Source organism: Aquarana catesbeiana, linkage group LG13 (assembly GCF_042186555.1).
Source record: "Aquarana catesbeiana isolate 2022-GZ linkage group LG13, ASM4218655v1, whole genome shotgun sequence".
NCBI classification, from domain to species: Eukaryota; Metazoa; Chordata; class Amphibia; order Anura; family Ranidae; genus Aquarana; species Aquarana catesbeiana.
The window spans coordinates 101,325,923-101,347,517 of record NC_133336.1 but is presented as its reverse complement, the minus strand read 5'-3'; the positions used below and the strand labels follow the sequence as shown (position 1 = coordinate 101,347,517).

Sequence of the window (21,595 nt, the reverse complement as noted above, 5' to 3'; positions counted from 1 at the left end):
CATCACAAAAAGTCCTGCCAGCAGCTTCTTTGCAGCGGTGGAGGAGCGGTGAATACACCGCTCCTCCACTGCCCCTCCCATTGAAAACATCGGGGCAGCGCTGCTATACCGCCGGCAAAGAGGGAGAAGCGGGACGAGCTGGCTCAAACACATGAAGCCCCCTGTTTGAGCCAGCTCGTCCCGCTTCTCCCTCTTTCAGGAGCTGTGGACCCTAGTCAATGACAAAGCGAGAGCGGCGCTACGTGTTCCTCCCACCCCTGCCTGACAGACCTGTGTAGCACACAGCCGAGTGAAGTTTTCTGGCTGTGTGCTGGGTCTGATGGGCTGGGATTGTGTTGCACCGCCGTGTGATCAGGATTACACTATGTCGATTCCCTCCTTTCTTTTGGGGAACCCCCGAGTGTTAACTGTTCTGGTGCCTTGGAGGTGCGCATGAAGGGTTCCTTGCTGCGGCTGATCTTTCTAGGTGGTTTGGTGGATTATCGCCTTCCAATCATCCCCTCAGGTTAAAGGCCCCGACCGGGTTAAGGTCACAAGCTTATTTAAGCTTGCCTTGTGGTAAGCACATTATTATACTGGTGTTACCACAGTGGTGCGGTGGAGGAACCAATTAGCTATTTATCAACATCACTAAGAAGAATATGTTTTACATTTTTGGACTTTTTTTCACCTGCATTTAGATGGACTTGATTAATGCTCACTTTTAGAGTTGTCGTTTCTATTTAAAACTCACGTTAATGGGGTTTTTGGGCTAGTTTATCACATTTATGTACTAATTATGTTATATACAATGTTATTGTTTTTTAACATACAGTAATATTGATATCTATTTTTTAGTTTATTTAGCGCTGTTATTTATTATTATTTATCTGAACAGGTGTGTATCTCACTTATAGCAGCAGCTTTTTTAGGTGTATTTTTTTGGTTTTTTGGTCAAAACATTTTATATTGGTTATCCTATCACAGCGCGGTATTTTCTGTTTATATTAAGCATTAAAACACACCATGGTCAGTTCCCTAGCTATGCTGGGAACTCAGTGTACTCTCCTCCAATGATCAAACTTGTCCTGACTTGCCCAGGCTGCACAGCCATTCACTGTGAAGCTTAGTGTGCTGCTGTTTCTCTTCCCCCCAGCTCGTATGCAGCTGAGAACAGAGGGAATATGATCACTTATAAAAAAAAAGGGGCTATCATTCATATGCTACAATATTGGTCATGTTCTTTCCATGCTTCGGCATCCTCCATGTCGGACGGTCAATCGGACCTCATGATGTATACCATGATCACTGCTTATCTGAGCTGGTTTACCCTTTTCATACTTTTTCTATGCCTATTTGCAAATTGTGTAGTTTTTTTTTTCATGTAAACTACTTATACAAATAAAGATTATACAGTGCCTTGAAAAAGTATTCACATCCCTTGAAATTTTCCACATTTTGTCATGTTACAACCAAAAACGTAAATGTATTTTATTGGGATTTTATGTGATGGACCAACACAAAGTGGCACATAATTATGAAGTGGAAAGAAAATGATAAATGGTTTTTAAAATGTTTTACAAATAAATATGTGAAAAGTGTGGTGTGCATTTGCATTCAGCCCCCCTTAGTCAATACTTTGTAGAACTACCTTTCGCTGCAATTACAGCTGCAAGTTTTTTTGGGGGATGACTCTACCAGCTTTGCACATCTAGATTGTGACATGTTTGTCCATTCTTCTTTGCAAAATAGCTCAGGCTCTGTCAGATTGGATGGAGGGCGTTTATAAACAGCAATTTTCAAGTCTTGCCAACGATTCTCAATTGGATTTAGGTCTGGACTTTGACTGGACCATTCTAACACCTGAATATGCTTTGATCTACACCATTCCATTATAGCTCTGGCTGTATGTTTAGGGTCGTTGTCCTGCTGGAAGGTGAACCTCCGCCCCAGTCTCAAGCCTTTTGCAGACTCTAACAGGTTTTCTTCTAAGATTGCCCTGTATTTGGCTCCATCCATCTTCCCATCAACTCTGACCAGCTTCCCTGTCCCTGCTGAAGAAAAGCATCCCCACAACACGATGCTGCCACCACCATGTTTCACGGTGGGGATGGTGTGTTCAGGGTGATGTGCAGTGTTAGTTTTCCACCACACATAGCATTTTGCTTTTAGGCCAAAAAGTTCCATTCTGTTCTCATCTGACCCAAGCACCTTCTTCCACATGTTTGCTGTGTCCCCCACATAGCTTCTCGCAAACTGCAAATGGGACTTCTTATGGCTTTCTTTCAACAATGGCTTTCTTCTTGCCACTCTTCCATAAAGGCCAGATTTGTGGAGTGCACGACTAATAGTTTCTCCCACCTGAGCTGTGGATCTCTGCAGCTCCTCCAGAGTTACCATGGGCCTTTTGGCTGCTTCTATGATTAATGCTCTCCTTGCCTGGCCAGTTTAGGAGGATGACCATGTCTTGGTAGCTTTGCAGTTGTGCCATACTCTTTTCATTTTCAGATAATGGATTGAACAGTGCACCGTGAGATTTTCAAAGCTTAGGATATTTTTTATAAGCTAATCTTGCTTTAAACTTCTCCACAAAATTTCAGGAAATATGATACAGCGCTGCGCTAAACAAACTAAGTAAGCAGCCAACACACCCGTAGACTCAGGGAAAACAAAACAACTAAAAAATGCACAGTGTGGCGCTATTAAGTGAATACAATATAAAAAAAGTAAGCATAAATATTTAAATCGAAAACATCTCATGTGAACATTTGTGACAGTGACTAGTGAAAAAGTAACACATATGTGTATATAGATGAATTACGCATCAAAGGCAAAATCAAATATAGAGTCCATAACACCAAAAAGAAAAGTCCGTGATAGCAGTGTGTAAATGGTATACAGGTATACTTCTTGTATATGCAGGAAGATCAATTAGACCCGGTAGCCTGGTAGATGAATAGACCTTAAACGACCAGAGGTGCACAAAAAAACGGTGCCAGGACCATCACCAGAAGATATGGAGGCTTACCAGAAGTAGTGGCCTGAAATAGCATATGCTAGAACAGGTCAAGTAGGCTTGGTGACCAACTGGTCTGGATGTATTGTCTGGATAGATGTCATCACCACACCAACGGAGGGAAGGGGGGGAAGCAATCAGCACGATTTCCTCGAAAATAATCACACCACCAAGCCAAGCGAAAGATTCATGTACCATATGAGAGATGAAGACACTCACATAGTGTAATAACGTATTAACTTGGATTTATTAAAAATAGCAATAAAAAACAAACTCACATTTTGTGCAGATCAAACAGGCATGTAAATCGTATAGCGGTAGTTGTGAGGGGTCCACCCGACATGTTTCAACTAAAAAAGTCGTCTTCTGGGGTGTGGAACCCTCTCTCCCCACCGCTCTATTTATAGACAAAGAATGACCCCCATTTGGAAGTGTCCGAAACCGGAAGTAATTGAGATGACCCCATTTCCGGTCAAGGGGGCATATATAAAAGATTTAAAACCACATTAGTAGATTCACTATCAAAAAACTCATAGTCCTGTGTGAGGTCCGAAATACAAGACTAATGTGTATTACTGTATAGATCGGCTTTGGTCCGGATAATTAAATCCGTAACCAAGCCTCGCTCTCAGTCCCTGTATGTAGTGGGTGGAAGCGCCTCCACACAGCTGCGCTTCACCCTCACTATCAAGCCTCGTTCCAGCACGGTGGCGTGATGACATCACGCCCATAATTTACGTCCGTGCGTTCCAACGGTGTAATCCAAGCCTCGTTTACGATCGGCCGTCGAATGACGTAATGACGTCACGCGCACGATCGAATAGCGATGGCGGTGCGCTCCAGGCCATAAGCCAAGCCTCATTTACAATTGGATTAATCATATCCAGCAACATAGTTATAACAGGAAGTGACACCCAACCTCCTATTGAAGGGACGAAAGGGACAGGAAATGTCAGCAAAGGTGGATATAATGCTGAAATTATGAGTAACTAATGAATATCTTTAAAAATTAATTAAAAGACAAACAAATTAAACAAATTGTCTAACATGTAGGTAGTATACAACGATACTTTATCTCATAATATAAATAATCAGTTCGGCTAAAAAAACTACCGGACACTGCCAGCAGGGGGCATTAAACCAATATTATGTACAACCAAGATAATGAGTTATCATGTACAATACAATGGCATGAATGCAATTAGAGAGAAATATCATATGCCTACCCAAACAATATCAGAATCATCTTATATCGAAATGGCATAATAAAAAATATAAGATTACAAAACTATAAACTAAAAAGACTAAAAAGTATAGAGAGATCAAGTCTGAATTCAAGCCCGATTAATAAAGGAATTGATGTCCCATTCTACATTAATACCCTGCGGAAAATGGGACCCCAATTCATAGATCCAGTATGTCTCCAAACGGGAGACACCCCTTAGAGTCGACCCCCCCCGCCATGGGGCCGTGTATCTATCTATGGCAAGAAACTGGGTGCCAGCAGGGTTTCTGTCATGGCACTCCCTATAATGTCTCGGGACAGTATGTTTGGTGCTACCTGCCTTGATAAGGTTAATATGTTCTGAGACACGTACAGTAAAAGATCTAATAGTACGGCCCACATATTGTTTGCCACAAGGGCAAGTTAGCAGGTAGACAATCCCGGTGGTAGCACATGTGCAAAATTGTTTGATTGCATATGTACGGCCAGTTGTAGTAGAGGTGAAGTCATGACTCGCCCTTCTACCACAGGTATTATATTGACAGACCAAACATTTCCTGCAAGGGAAATAACCAGTCAGATTGTGAAAAAAGGATGGTTTCTTTGGTGGATCAATAACATTAGGTGCCAGCTTGTTCCTAAGAGATGGAGCACCTCTAAAAACCACCTTAGGAGTATCAGGTAACAATGGTCCCAATATTTTATCCGTTTTTAAAACACTCCAATGGTGTTCGAAGACCTTTTTAATGTCTTTATATTGCATAGAGAAGGATGTCAGGAATGACCACTTAAATTCATCACTGGATTGTTTAGGTTTGTCCTGTAATAATAGCTGGCGATCTACATTGCTAGCATTCGCAATCTCTCTATCTAAGTCGGACGGGTTATAACCCTTCTCAACAAACCTATCTTTAAGTAATCCGGCCTGAGCCATATAGGTATCTAGATTAGTACAGTTCCTGCGTAGTCTTAAGAACTGACTCCTGGGAACTGATTTGATCCAGGAGCCATGGTGACAGCTATCAGTCGATATATAACCATTTCTGTCAGTGGACTTAAAGTGTGTACTAAAGCTAAAACTGCCCGATCTATCTAATCCCTCCCTCTTCAGCCCTCCAACGCAACTCCCACCCCCCATTAATTTATTTAAAGAACTAGTGATACGAGATCTAGCGAAGATTCCACTTAAACGTAAATTTCACAATCCTCTATCCACAGTGGGCCTTAAAACTCTGTGTGAAAATAAAAACTTGGTCATTCGCCCCGCCGACAAAGGCGGTGGCATAGTCTTATTAAACAAAACAGATTACTTAGAGGAAATGCATCGCATTTTAGGAGATCGAGAAACTTACACCGAGCTATCAAGCAATCCAACACACCAGTATAAGAAAGAATTGAAGAACTTGATAACGAAAGGTTATGATTCGTATATTCTAAACAAAAAAGAGAGATCATTTTTAGTTCCCCTTGCCCCACGAATTCCAGTTATGTATTATTTGCCCAAAGTTCATAAGGACCCCCTCCACCCCCCAGGTCGACCTATAATCAGTGGCATCGATTCAGTCACCTCCAGAATCGGGAAATACATTGATTTTTTCCTCCAGCCTTCTGTACGTAAGATGCCATCCTATCTAAAGGATACGAAGGATGTGATCAGGATATTAACAGACGTTTCCCATTCCGGTGACCTCATTATGGCCACCGCGGATGTAGCGTCCTTGTACACCTGCATTCCGCATCGGGAGGGTGTGGATGCGGTAAAATGTTTTTTGAATAGGGACATCTCCCTGGCCACACCCCAGATCAACTTCATTGTTGACCTTATTGAGTTCGCGACACAACGGAACTATTTCTGGTTCAATGGCAAGTACTATCGCCAGCATAGGGGGGTGGCCATGGGAGCAAAGTTTGCTCCCAGCTTGGCCAACCTGTTCATGGCCAAGTGGGAGGAGGATGTCGTCTATGCCATGAACAACCCACATCTTTTGCTGTGGGCTCGGTACATAGACGACATCCTCCTCCTATGGACGGGTAGCCATGCGGACTTGTTGGATTTCATGACAGTCTTGAATACCAACGACAGAGGCATTGCCCTGACATTTGAGGCCAGTAACACCTCTGTTCATTTCCTGGACCTGGTCATTGATAGGATGGAGGGCAGTTTTAGCTTTAGTACACACTTTAAGTCCACTGACAGAAATGGTTATATATCGACTGATAGCTGTCACCATGGCTCCTGGATCAAATCAGTTCCCAGGAGTCAGTTCTTAAGACTACGCAGGAACTGTACTAATCTAGATACCTATATGGCTCAGGCCGGATTACTTAAAGATAGGTTTGTTGAGAAGGGTTATAACCCGTCCGACTTAGATAGAGAGATTGCGAATGCTAGCAATGTAGATCGCCAGCTATTATTACAGGACAAACCTAAACAATCCAGTGATGAATTTAAGTGGTCATTCCTGACATCCTTCTCTATGCAATATAAAGACATTAAAAAGGTCTTCGAACACCATTGGAGTGTTTTAAAAACGGATAAAATATTGGGACCATTGTTACCTGATACTCCTAAGGTGGTTTTTAGAGGTGCTCCATCTCTTAGGAACAAGCTGGCACCTAATGTTATTGATCCACCAAAGAAACCATCCTTTTTTCACAATCTGACTGGTTATTTCCCTTGCAGGAAATGTTTGGTCTGTCAATATAATACCTGTGGTAGAAGGGCGAGTCATGACTTCACCTCTACTACAACTGGCCGTACATATGCAATCAAACAATTTTGCACATGTGCTACCACCGGGATTGTCTACCTGCTAACTTGCCCTTGTGGCAAACAATATGTGGGCCGTACTATTAGATCTTTTACTGTACGTGTCTCAGAACATATTAACCTTATCAAGGCAGGTAGCACCAAACATACTGTCCCGAGACATTATAGGGAGTGCCATGACAGAAACCCTGCTGGCACCCAGTTTCTTGCCATAGATAGATACACGGCCCCATGGCGGGGGGGGTCGACTCTAAGGGGTGTCTCCCGTTTGGAGACATACTGGATCTATGAATTGGGGTCCCATTTTCCGCAGGGTATTAATGTAGAATGGGACATCAATTCCTTTATTAATCGGGCTTGAATTCAGACTTGATCTCTCTATACTTTTTAGTCTTTTTAGTTTATAGTTTTGTAATCTTATATTTTTTATTATGCCATTTCGATATAAGATGATTCTGATATTGTTTGGGTAGGCATATGATATTTCTCTCTAATTGCATTCATGCCATTGTATTGTACATGATAACTCATTATCTTGGTTGTACATAATATTGGTTTAATGCCCCCTGCTGGCAGTGTCCGGTAGTTTTTTTAGCCGAACTGATTATTTATATTATGAGATAAAGTATCGTTGTATACTACCTACATGTTAGACAATTTGTTTAATTTGTTTGTCTTTTAATTAATTTTTAAAGATATTCATTAGTTACTCATAATTTCAGCATTATATCCACCTTTGCTGACATTTCCTGTCCCTTTCGTCCCTTCAATAGGAGGTTGGGTGTCACTTCCTGTTATAACTATGTTGCTGGATATGATTAATCCAATTGTAAATGAGGCTTGGCTTATGGCCTGGAGCGCACCGCCATCGCTATTCGATCGTGCGCGTGACGTCATTACGTCATTCGACGGCCGATCGTAAACGAGGCTTGGATTACACCGTTGGAACGCACGGACGTAAATTATGGGCGTGATGTCATCACGCCACCGTGCTGGAACGAGGCTTGATAGTGAGGGTGAAGCGCAGCTGTGTGGAGGCGCTTCCACCCACTACATACAGGGACTGAGAGCGAGGCTTGGTTACGGATTTAATTATCCGGACCAAAGCCGATCTATACAGTAATACACATTAGTCTTGTATTTCGGACCTCACACAGGACTATGAGTTTTTTGATAGTGAATCTACTAATGTGGTTTTAAATCTTTTATATATGCCCCCTTGACCGGAAATGGGGTCATCTCAATTACTTCCGGTTTCGGACACTTCCAAATGGGGGTCATTCTTTGTCTATAAATAGAGCGGTGGGGAGAGAGGGTTCCACACCCCAGAAGACGACTTTTTTAGTTGAAACATGTCGGGTGGACCCCTCACAACTACCGCTATACGATTTACATGCCTGTTTGATCTGCACAAAATGTGAGTTTGTTTTTTATTGCTATTTTTAATAAATCCAAGTTAATACGTTATTACACTATGTGAGTGTCTTCATCTCTCATATGGTACATGAATCTTTCGCTTGGCTTGGTGGTGTGATTATTTTCGAGGAAATCGTGCTGATTGCTTCCCCCCCTTCCCTCCGTTGGTGTGGTGATGACATCTATCCAGACAATACATCCAGACCAGTTGGTCACCAAGCCTACTTGACCTGTTCTAGCATATGCTATTTCAGGCCACTACTTCTGGTAAGCCTCCATATCTTCTGGTGATGGTCCTGGCACCGTTTTTTTGTGCACCTCTGGTCGTTTAAGGTCTATTCATCTACCAGGCTACCGGGTCTAATTGATCTTCCTGCATATACAAGAAGTATACCTGTATACCATTTACACACTGCTATCACGGACTTTTCTTTTTGGTGTTATGGACTCTATATTTGATTTTGCCTTTGATGCGTAATTCATCTATATACACATATGTGTTACTTTTTCACTAGTCACTGTCACAAATGTTCACATGAGATGTTTTCGATTTAAATATTTATGCTTACTTTTTTTATATTGTATTCACTTAATAGCGCCACACTGTGCATTTTTTAGTTTTAAACTTCTCCACAACTTTATCCCTGACCTGTCTGGTGTGTTCCTTGGCCTTCATGACGCTGTTTGTTCACTAAGGTTCTCTAAAAACCTCTGAGGGCTTCACAGAACAGCTGTATTTATACTGAGATTAAATTAAACACAGGTGTCTATTTACTAAATAGGTTTACTAAGTAGGTGACTTCTAAAGACAATTGGTTCCACTAGATTTTAGTAAGTGGTAAAAGGGGCAGAATACAAATGCATGCCACACTTTTCACATATTTATTTGTAAAAAATGTTGAAAACCATTTATCGTTTTCCTTCCACTTCACTATGTGCAAATTTGTGTTGGTCTATCACATAAAATCCCAATAAAATACAATTACGTTTTTGGTTGTAACATGACAACATGTAGAAAGATGCAAGGGAATACTTTTTCAAGGCACTGTATATAAAAAAAAGGGAAAAAAAGTATTAATAATGTTTTTTTATATCTATACAAAAATGTTTTTGCCTTTCATTTCTATTTTAAACTGAATGGGTTGTTTTACAAGGTGATTGTTTATAATCACTTTAAAACTAACTATGGTTTCTTTTTTATTGTTTAAATGAAAGATTAACATGCTTCTGAATTTCCAAATGCAAGAAGAGAGCCCTTGCCCAGAGGAAATACGGGATGAGCTATATGAGTTCCATGAAGATCTTCTCATCCACTGTGGTAGGCATCATAGGTTATATTTCAAATTTGTTTGAACAAGATCTGGTTATATAAGTAACGTTATACTGTTAAAGAACATTATTTATTATTTAATTTCAGACATTTAGCATTTGTAGAGTGTTTCCATCAGTATCCATATAAGCTTAATCTTTTTAGCGTAGTTTAACAAAAATCCAAGAAATATCAGTGGAGATTTACTGAAACTGGAAAAATCTGTGGCAGCTTTGCATAGAAACCAATCAGCTTCCAGATTTTATTGCTAAAGCTTACTTGAAAAGTTGAAGTTAGAAGCTGACTGCCTACTATGCACAGCTGCACCAGAGTGCTCCAGTTTTAGTAAATTTCCCCCATTGTTTCATTATTAGTGAAGAGTATTTATTTTGCATTACATGTTCTGTTTATGTTCATTAAAGCACCTGGCACTGGCTTTTTTGTTAGTTTGCATACTAATATTTCTTGTTATAGGTATTCCTCTTGAGGAAGAAGAACAAGAGGAGGAAGATACATCATGGACAGGTCGCCTTCGATCTCTAGTATATAAGATCAAGGGCCGGCCAAAGGCAGAAGAGCAAGCTCCTCAAGAGGAGGAGGAGAAGTCTCCTAGTAAGTAACTTGTGTAACAATCTTGTGTGGGAGCAAATAATGATCACTGTAGTCATAACTGTTACATATGGAGATAGTAAGAATGGAAAAAGTGGTGCTGGAAAAAGGCTATTACATTATCCTCAGAATGGGTTAATAGGAAAGCAGGTGTTTATTGTGGTCTAAGCCCCCTAACATAAATGTCCTGGTGGTTTAGAAAATTGGCAATGAGTAGCTGGAATCTGTGGGTTTGGAAGACATATGACACATGGGGTTAATCCTTTACAATCTCTGTTAATATCCAAAGGTAAACTAACATAAAATCATAGTGGCTTTTTAGGGTAAGAGTAAGCCTTCCCAAACAAATCCTCTGTCACGTACCTGGTCTGAGTCTGAAGTGATGAGGTTGGCCTTCATTGTATCTCCAGCCCAGGCCCCACTGAGAGTGAGACAGAGGGTGCCAAGGGACAGGAGGAACACAAGTGCCTGTAGGTGTAAGTTGCAGAGTTTGTGGCAGAAGTCGTAGACTTGGAGATTCAGGCAGAACATCAAGTCCGGAACTGTGATGATGCTGGGTAGATTAACCGAGATAAAAGGGGAACTCCACCAGGCTTGCAGTTTCAGGAAATACAGCTTTCCAGAGCTTCCAGCAGACAGGAGCCAGGAGTGCAATGTGTTCAATTGAGCTTGGAAGAGAGGGAAGCCAGCTCAGGTGCTTGGAGGAGGCGTGGAGCCAGACAGGAAACAGGAGAGAAGTCAAAGGATCAGCCAGAGTCAGCAGCGAGCGGGCAGCGAAGTACCAGGGCATCAGAGAGAAGCATCGTCAGGGATAAGCCAGAATCAGGAACCAGTAATCAGCAGTATAATTTGAATCCAAAGGGAAGGTCAGTGGTAAGCAAGGTCAGCAACAGATGATTTTAACAAGATACAGACAGGTCACAGGGAAAAAGCTGAAGACCAGTCAGCATTGAGAAAGAGCCAGAGCATCCTTTAAATAGGCCATCTGGCGCCAAAGGGAACTGTGGACACGCTCCCACGAGCACGCACATTCCTTTGCACATTGGCGCATCTGCGATCAGCCAAGTTCTGTATGCACGCATGCGTGCGCGAGTGCGCCCGATGCGCTTCAACAGTTCTCTTACACTCTCTCGCAGATCGTGATTAGGAGTCAGTTTTAAGTGCTAATTTTAAGCTCATCTTAGGGGTTAGGGCATCTGATTTCAATAACGCTAGACATTCAGTGTGAAAAAATAACCACATGTTTATAGCTATGGAGGAGATGATACCACCTGTTGGTACCCCCTGAAGCCTCTGCAGAACGAGATGACTCGGATGCCTTGTGCTCCACATATATGTTTAGCTTTGTAATTCAAATGCTCACAAACATGTTTTTTAACCCTAGGGTATGGGCTAACCTAAGCATATTACGATTGGATATTAGCACTGAAGACATTTCTGTAGGTGGCCTTAAATCTTTGCTAATATAGATGCCAACTTTTCAGTATGATAAGCATGTGATAATGTATCTTCTGTCCATCTCCCCACACTTCCCACCCAGACAGCTTTCTCTGAACTTTTCACCTGCAATGCCACTCAGCTATGTTACATTGATATTATTAACCTTTTAATATGACAGCTGATTGGGTTAACAGAATAGATAGTCACCAATTTCAGACGTTTATACATGGAATTTGCTGATAGTTCAGTGAAATTCAATAACTATTTTTTTGTTGTTTTTTTTTTTAATTAAATGTTCAATTAGAAAAATACAACAGGACTGAAACAAAACACACACCAGTCCATAGTTGCCAATTCAGTACTATTTTGAGGCCAAAAGACAGGAAGATCATTTATTACACTTCTGTGAATTTTTTGCTCTGTGTTACCCTATTACTTATCATTTATATGTGCATCACAACAGACCAGTATAAATGTGGCAGCATTGTTAGAAAGATTGAACACCTACATACTGGAATTCACCTGTACTACCAACTAGGATGAATGGTGACTCTTCAGTGAGCAAAGCTGCAGCCATTTATAATGAAGAGCTATTATGTAACCCAATCCTTTACTTAAACTTTAATTTGCTAAGCTGATTGGCATACTGAATTTTATTTACTCCAATTTTTTATTGTCTGTACTCTTCCATCCAGTATAATAGACTGGCACTCTACCCGTCGGTTGGTAATTGATGGTAAAATAAACACATGCTGTGTTACGGTCTGATTTTATCACCCTTATTTTATATCTAAAGGATAAGATTACTAGCCATAGCTTCTGTTTAAATTAAGTGACAAAGAGTATAAAGATAGCAACTTGACTGAAGATTTTTTAAGGCTGACCAGGATCAAGACAGTGGGGATCTTATAGTAATAGCTGTTTTCTGTGCCAGAGGAGAACATTTCTGCATTTTTTTATACTAATTTATTTAGAGAAGTTAATCATAAAGACAAATGAAAGAAGGAAATGAGTGGTGGTTGTAGGGGGTGACAAATTTTATTGGGGCACTTTGTCAGCCCCCCAGTGACCGCCCCCCCCTATATTTTTTGAGTATCAAGTTGTGAACCGCTTTTTTTTTGGTATGTTACTACATCAGGGGTCTTAAACTCAATTTCATCCCAGGCTGCATTAACATTATGGTTGCCCAACACAAAGGGTTGGTTGTATCTGTAAGACTAAATAAATGTATCTACTCTCAGCCACCAGCCGACCAGCCGCCATCATTCTACGGCGGCAGGTCGGCTCTCCTGCGCTGATCACCGTAGCTGTTCATCAGCCCTTTAAACAGCTATAGCGCACGCGCGTGCGCTGCACTGTCAGGAGAGGAGAGACAGATCGTCTGTTCCTACTAGCTAGGAACAGCGATCTGGCTCCTCATCTTGTCAGTCACATCCCCATACAGTTAGAAACACTCACGAGGGAACACATTTAACCCCTTGATAATCCCCTAGTGTTAACCCCTTCCCTGCCAGTCACATTTAGCCAGTAATCAGTGCATTTTTATAGCACTGATCGCTGTATAAATGTCAGTGATCCCAAAAATTTGATAAAAGTGTCCAATTTGTCCGCCGTAATGTCGCAGCCCCCCTAAAAATAGCAGATCTCCGCCATTACTAGTAAAATAAAAAAAATTATAATAAAAGTTCCATAAATCTATTCCCTATTTTGTAGACGCTGTAACTTTTACGCAAACCAATCAATATACGTTTATTGTGATTTTTTTAATCAAAAATATCTTGAAGAATATTCATCGGCCTGAGGAAGAAACTTGTTTTTTTATATTTTTGGGGGGGAAATTTATGATAGCAAAAAGTAAAAAATATTGCTTTTTTTCAAAATTGTCACTGTTTTTATGTTTATAGCACAAAAAATAAAAACGGCAGAGGTGCTCAAACACCACCAAAAGAAAGCTATATTTTTTGGGAAAAAAAGGACGTCAATTTTGTTTGGGTACAGCGTCGCACGACCGCACAATTGTCAGTTAAAACGATGCAGTGCCGTATCGCAAAAAATTGTCTGGTTATTAAGGGGGCAAATCCATCCGGGGCTGAAGTGGTTAATCCTATTAAATATTTTCCTCTGCATTTGATTATTACTGGTTTTAGTTCGGGGGTACGCTGTATACAGAGTGCAGTTTCACGGTTGCCCTATGTAACTTTGAGATGTGTCCTTTGAGATGTGCTCCTGCTGGCTATCATTGGTGCCCATTTAGAGCATCTTTGCACTTATCAACAGTCCTAGTTAACCTGCATGCAGTTTACGTATGGTGTAGTCTCAGCACAGGTGCAAGGTAGATATCATTCTGAGCAGTAGTGGTTCGGTATAATGCAGTATAGGGTTGGTATAGGTGCAGTCTATGTGTGGAATAAATGTGGTATAGAGTGCAGTATGAATTGGGTAAACTTGGTGTCCTGCTGTTAGTGGCTCAGTCCCTGTTAGCAGTATCAGCAATGAGCAAATAGCTCTCTCACCAGTCCTCAAGATGCTGTGGTGTCCTCTCACTGTTGAAGGGGGGCCCTCGTATAATGCCTTTGGTGATAAACAGTGAAAAGCAGAGAGTGAGTGGACGCTCCAGCCTCCCTGCTGCAGCGTGCAGGTGTTGGGATGTGGGCGGTGCTGCGCTACCCCAGGGTGTCCTCATTTTCAGTTTCAGGCTTGAATCTCCACTAGTTTAGTCTCCCACTGGCAGGTGAATATCCAGACAGAGATGTTCTTTCTTTAACTCCCTCAATGGTAATGCTGTAGCCCAGCACCTGGCTACATAGATAATTACAGATTTTACAGATAATCTAATATGAAAACCAGGAGCGCATAAAGAAAGCACATTGAAGCCGATGCTAGCCATGCGCACGTTCAGCCTGCAAGTTGTTGAATGTAGATGGAGGAGTCTCCCTGATAGATGTAGTATTCAGAAAGCTTCAGCCCCCGAGGCTGTCTGAATATCTGAACAGTGACTGACTCTGATAGGCTGCAGTCTTTGTTACGCAGACAATTTTCCACCTGGCTTCTTTAATTTTTCTGTTGAATTTTGTCAAGCCAGGTGGTGCCAACAGGACCAACAACAGCTCAGATTTCAGCCAATTCATCAGCAGCAATCAGTTGAAATTCTAGCAGTGTATGTACTAGCATAGTAGAAGAGGAAGTGATATAGTGTACGGGACCCTTGCAGCTACGTCCACCAAATACGTTCGTATAGTTCTGTATGATTACTGTACATTTTGAATGAAAATAGGACGTGTTAACTCACAATAAAAAATTTCTAGCTTGCACCTTCGTTTTTTCCATCTGAACAGTCGCAGCTGTCAAAAGCACTAATGAACAGATTATAACCATAAATAAATCTTCAGGGAGATTTTTATTCAGAGAAATATATCAGAAAACTCATCATTCTGACACTTCATAATGTACTAACATCTATATCTACAATAATGTTATATTTACTGCTCAGAGGATGGAATTCAAAACCTGTGTCTCAAAACCAGAGTTTTTTTCTAAAATTAAATGCAAGGATCCAGGAATTTCCCTGTGCTAGTCCCAGCTCCGGGCGAGAACCAGCTCCAGGAGGCGTGCAAGGAGCCACACACTCAGACCTTCAGGGAGGGAGGGATGGGCAGCACCTGTGGTATATTTCCCCAACAACTAAATCAATGGAAATTGTATGGAGGAATCATGTTGTTTTTCAGCACTATTTGAACATCAGACTAGTTAATCCACATTCATATTGATCAGTTTATATTAAAAATCTTGACCTTAACTTAAGTTGAAAAGATATTAGACTATACTGCAAAATATATGGAGGTTCACTATATCTAAGGATATTACCGTTAATGTGCTACACAATAAATATTGTGATAAGTGAAAAATGAATAAAAGTAATGTGTGATGAGGTAACTTGTTGTAGTGTTAAAAGTGAATAATAAATCCAATATAAGGATTAAAATAAATGTGACATTTTAATGTGATACATGTGTAGGTGAATTATATATATTAAAACACGTATATTATATGTTCATATGTGAGTGTGTTAAAGAAATCTATAAATGGGGCAGTGACATGAAACGTGTATGTAAGTAAAAAGGAGAAAAAAAGGAAAAACGGCAAATGCCACAGTCAAAAAACCTTAAAACTGAACATGAATGAATCAGGTGATAAAAATACAAATACCTTGACTGATGAATGAAATTATGTGTGAACAGTGATTGCAGTTATGATGCCATACTAGCGTGGTGTGTGGCCCAGATGGTGGTTTTACTATTATTGATTATTATTCCTTACATCTAATATAGATACGGCTTCATTTAAAAAAAAAACCCTCTGTCCATTACCATCTGGGCCACACACCCACACTAGTATGGCATCATAACTGCAATGTTAAAAAAAGGGGGTGGAAGGCGTGTGATATAACGTATGTATCAAAGTGATATGATTTATTCATAGACAAAATAGATAAATACAAAGAAATTACTACGAATTCATTAAAATGGGTTACAAGATATTCATTAAAAATTAATAATTCATTATGCCCATGCAAAGGCAAATGCTCAAGGTAGGCTACCTTGAGCATTTGCCCTTGCATGGGCAAAATGAATTATTCATTTTTAATGAATATCTTGTAACCCATTTTAATGAATTTGTAGTAATTTCTTTGTATTTATCTACTTTGTCTATGAATAAATCATATCACTTTAATTCATGCGTTATATCACGCACCTTCCACCCCCTTTTTTCACTTAGCTTCCTTCAGACCACCCCTGGTCAGTCTAGGCAGTGGGAATTACTACCACTTTACACTAATACCACCTGCACGATCGCAGGAGAAATACTTTTTCTGTTTATATTATCATAACTGCAATCACTGGTCACAAATAATTTCATTCATCAGTCAAGGTATTTGTATTTCTCTTTTTTCAATCACCTGATTCATTCATGTTCAGTTTTAAAGTTTTTTGACTGTGGCATGTGCCGTTTTTCCTTTTTTCTCCTTTTTTTTTTTTTTACATACACGATTCATGTCACTGCCCCATTTATAGATTTCTTTAACACACTCGCATATGAACATATAATATACATGTTTTAATATACATACAGTTTTTATATGGTTGATATTTTACCTACACATGTATCACATTGAAATGTCACATTTATTTTAATCCTTATATTGGATTTATTATTCACTTTTAACACCCCAACAAGTTACCTCATCACACATCACTTTTATTCATTTTTCACTTATCACATACCTTATTGTGTGGTACATTAACGGTAAGATCTTTAGATATAGTAAACCTCAATATATTTTGCAATATAGCCTAATATCTTTTCAACTCAATTTAAGGTCAACATTTTTATTATAAACTGATATGAATGGGGATTACCTAGTCTGATGTTCAAATAGTGCTAAAAAACAACATGATTCCCCCATACAATTTCAATTGATTTACTTGTTAGGAAAATATACCACAGGTGCTGCCCATCCTCCCTGAAGGTCTAAGTGTGTGGCTCCTTGCAAGCCCCCTGGAGCTGGTTCTTGCCTGGAGCTGGGAATAGCACATGGAAATTCCTGGATCCTTGCATTTAATTTTGGACAAAAACTCTGGTTATGGGACACAGGTTTTTGAATTCCATCCTCTGAGCTGTAAATATACCATTAGTATAGATATAGATGTTAGTACATTATGAAGTGTCAGAATGATGAGTTTTCTGATATATTTCTCAGAATAAAAATCCCCCTAAAGAAGACAGCGACTGCACAGGTTGAAACGCGCTGGGGTATTCATGTGAATGCCAGTTTTTGTAATGTAATATCACCATGTATTTCACTTTTCATTACTCACCAGTATCAATGGAACATGTTTTATAAATGTCTGTAACCAGACATATTTTAAAACTCAATTAGAAATTTTAATTCAATTTTTGTATAAATAAAGATTTGACATTATTTCTAAAATAATCTTTTTGATTTATATACTTTGCTGCTAAAAAACCCCTTGGGGGAATCATCCCATTTTGCTGAAGTATGTTAATTCCTCAACGCCCATAGGAACCAGTGTCGCGTCATTGGCTTTTTTAACCACTTGCCGACCGGGCCATAGCTGAAAGACGGCTACAGCGCAGTTGGCTTATTCTGGGTGGGTGTCCATGGACGTCCTCCCAGAATGTTTCTCTTGCGCGCTGTGACAGACTCACCCGGGACAGAGGCTATTGGAGGGGACTGAACGCAAGCCTCTTGCCCACCGATTATGGGCCCTAGCATTTGGGGGAATAGTGCTCTCTGTGAGCTGTATGCCTGGGGACCCCGGGGTTGGTGTTACTTTGGATTCAGCTCCATGTCCTCCCCAAAACACACAGACTCTGGAACCCTTTATATGCCATATTAGAATGATAAGACTGAATTATACTGTTGGGACACATCCTGTGAGGAGATGCTAATGTCATCAACTCCACTCACCTGTCTGATGTCAGCTATAATGGGTTTAATGTAAATAAGTTTAGTCTAGGTTCTAAGGGTATTCAACTCATTGTTGTTTGTTCTAATTAACCCTGTGTTGATGTTTATGGTAATATATGTTAATTGAATGAGCTGATCACATTATCCTCTATACAATGTAGGAGACGGGACGACTCCTATTGGAGCTCATGTTAATTAGGTTAATTAGGTTAGCTTTGCGTCAGCCTGGTGTATAAATGTGTGTGAGATCTCAAATAAAGAAGTAGTTCTGATGTACTCCAAGACTGGTGTTGTCTAGTTCTTGGGGGTTCCTATAGCCAGATCCATTGGACTCGTGTTCCAGAACTTAGGAAGTGGTATATGACGGAAGCACTCAAGCGGAGTGTGGGACGTTCCATGACATTGGTGGCAAGCAGCGGGAAAGCTTCCTGCAGTCTGGGACATCCAAACCTCCAACTGGATCCAAGATCAGCATAGCAGACTTCAGTCACCCCAGCGGAGATATGGACCTGGCATCAGAATTCCCGGGGCTGCTGCGGATCATCCTTTCAACATACACCAGGACTGTGTCTAAGGATGAATACCTGAAGCTCAGGCAGCAGATTCGGGTGGGGCTCTGGATCGGAGCCCTCCAGCTCGCTGGTATAAAACAGGGCAAGTGCTTTCCAACCCAAGAGCAACGGGCCAGTGACCAACGGGCATTGCGGATGGCATTCCTGGGAGAGCGGCCCCAGGAGCAATGGGTGACTGAGTTGGATAGGCTGGTCCAGCAGGAGATAGAGCTGGACAATCGTTATCGGGCTCTGCAATGGCACGCAGAGGAGGGATATTTAGGGGAGACAACAGAATGCTCTCCGGAGGGATATGACTTTGGCGGCCCTGGATTGCTGTGGGAGAGCCTTACAGATCTTTTTATGTTTGGCGATGAAGGGGAACCTGACCTTGAGGACCTGAGAGAATATAGAGAGTCTATGCTCGGTCTTGCAGGGGTCTCAGAGCTCAAACCTGATCTGGACCATTTGCTAAGGAAGGAACAGCATCTGGAAAGGGCATACAGGAAACTGCTAGAACAAGTTCAGCAGCATGCCAGAGAATCGGCAGTGGAAAATCCGGAGATTGCCGTCCCCAAACCTGAAGTGCTGACAACAGGGCAGAGCTCTGCTAACCTCTGCCCAGAAATGATAGCATCTTTTGGGTTCCATGGACATGAGATGGTGAACCTCTATCCCCAGACATCAGTTCCAGAGACTGGGGATTTAATAGACGTTTCTGTAGAGGAGGAGCCACCTGGCAAACCCCCAGCAGAAGTGCTGGCAACCGGACAGAGGGTCCAAGACCTATGCCCCACACCTGCAGCAATTGTGGGGGCCCAAGGTGAGGAGGTGGCAGTCTATCACGAGCTGCAGATCAGGATCCAAGGAGAGAATGCAGTCATCACCTCACAACTGCAGCTTGATTTGGTGTCGGTTGATGGGGCTTCAGTCCCCACCTGTATACCCCAGGGATGCTGGGCAGTCGGCCCAGATCCCCAACAGCAGGATGGAGTGAGCCCAGTCCCCCTGTCTTCTCTCCAGCGGCAGAAAGGACTCCAGGGAGAAGGGCCAGTCCAGGCCTCTCCCCAGCGGCAGATATGTTCTCTGAGAGAGGCAGAGGTTGGCTGGGTGAGTAATGCTTTGTTTGGAACAATTTATTTGGGGTACTGTGTGGGTACAGGCATTAGAGGACTGGAGCTACTTACTAACTTCGGAGTCAACCCGTCTGGGGTCTCCTCCTGTGTTAGTCTCCTGCCGAAAGGGGAGAAATGTGACACGCGCCCCCTGGGGAGAGCTTCCGCAAACATTCGTGACTGCCGGGTCTGGAAGTCCTGGCACATCACAGATCGCGGTAAATGGCCGCTTGGTCATATGACGGAGCAATCACTTGTAAACAAACCAGCGTCATGTCATGACGTCGGTTCCTCCCTCCCCTCTCTGTACCGATCTGTACAGTGCGAGGGGAGAGGGGGAGAGATCGTTTCTAGCAGCGCTGTGGGCTGTATCTGTAGTGCCCACAGCGCTGCTTTGTGCCCATACTGTGCAATACTCTGCAATAATGTGCAATACTCTGCCAATACTCCGCAATAATGTGCAATACTCTGCAATAATGTGCAATACTCTGCCAATACCCAGAAATACTGTGCAATACCCTGCAATACTCTGCAATACCCTGCAATACTCTGCCAATACTCTGCCAATACTCTGCAATAAATTTTAACAGAAACAAAGTTTTTTTTTTTTTTTTTTTACCGGATTTTCAGTCTTTTTGATTTATAGCGCAAAAAATAAAAAAAAACAGCGGTGATTAAATACCACCAAAAGAAAGCTCTATTTGTATGAAAAAAAAATTCATATGGGTACAGTGTTGTATGCCTGAGTAATTGTCATTCAAAGTGTGAGAGCACCGAATGCTGAAAATTGGTCTAGTTAGGAAGGGGGTTTAAGTGCCCAGTTGTCAAGTGGTTAACTCAATTTATTTTTTCTTATCTCTTTTAACCAATTATTTTTGCTCATTGAGGAAATAAACATTTGTCTTTATTCATGATGTGATTGACTCTTGTGACTCTCCCTACTTGATTATCCAGTCCATTGAGCGCTGTCCATGTGTTGTTTTTTTCTTTGCTACATTTTCCACATGTCATTGGTCAGCTGCACTGGTTCCTGATGAGCCCTATCTACGTGTTCACTTCACATCACTCTTTGATCCACATGTCCTAGCGCTTGAGAAACAGTGTTTCTTTTTTTGTTGTTGCTAGAGTTTTTTTTTTCAAATATAAAATGTTTATTTCAAAGAGAGAATAAAAAAGAACAAAGACAGAAATGAGGTACATTTTCCAGTCTGATAACTGATATACATAAATGAAGACATATCCTAATACAAACAGTATCAATGGCATTTGTGTTTAAGTGTTCAGAATTTAAGTTGATATCTAGCTAACAGAGTCAACTTCTGCAGGTAATACAACTCATCTCAGTCTGTGTATAATACAAGCTTCATTCCTGAAATGTTGTGAAATTTCTAACATGAAATACCATAACTATCAGTAACCCTAAGTAAAAGGGGTAGAAGTTCCAGGAAAGTAGACGAAGAAGTGAGAAACCAAAGAGAGACAAAGAAGAGAGTACAGAAAGGAAAGGGAGAAAAGTTACAGGGAAGAGGATTTTTTTTTTTGGGGGGGGGGGGGGGGTGGGAGAAGGGAGGGTGGAGGGGTAGGGGTGTCAGGCCCAGGCGTATCAACTTCTGTTGTGTTACTACATGTTATGTGGCCAAAAGGGCTATTCCTTCATCCGAGAGTATGAACATAT

General features: G+C 41.3%; 1 protein-coding gene across 7 annotated transcripts in view; it reads left to right on the top strand.

The window, feature by feature from the left end:
* RYR3 (ryanodine receptor 3) overlaps positions 1-21,595 on the top strand; it is a 1,082,755-nt gene that overhangs the window by 469,717 nt on the left and 591,443 nt on the right. For all 7 annotated transcript variants that reach the window (XM_073608696.1, XM_073608694.1, XM_073608691.1 and 4 more), the window contains 2 exons: positions 9,622-9,724; positions 10,190-10,327. In XM_073608696.1, the coding sequence (XP_073464797.1) occupies positions 9,622-9,724; positions 10,190-10,327 (241 nt within the window). The remainder of the gene's footprint in view (positions 1-9,621; positions 9,725-10,189; positions 10,328-21,595) is intronic.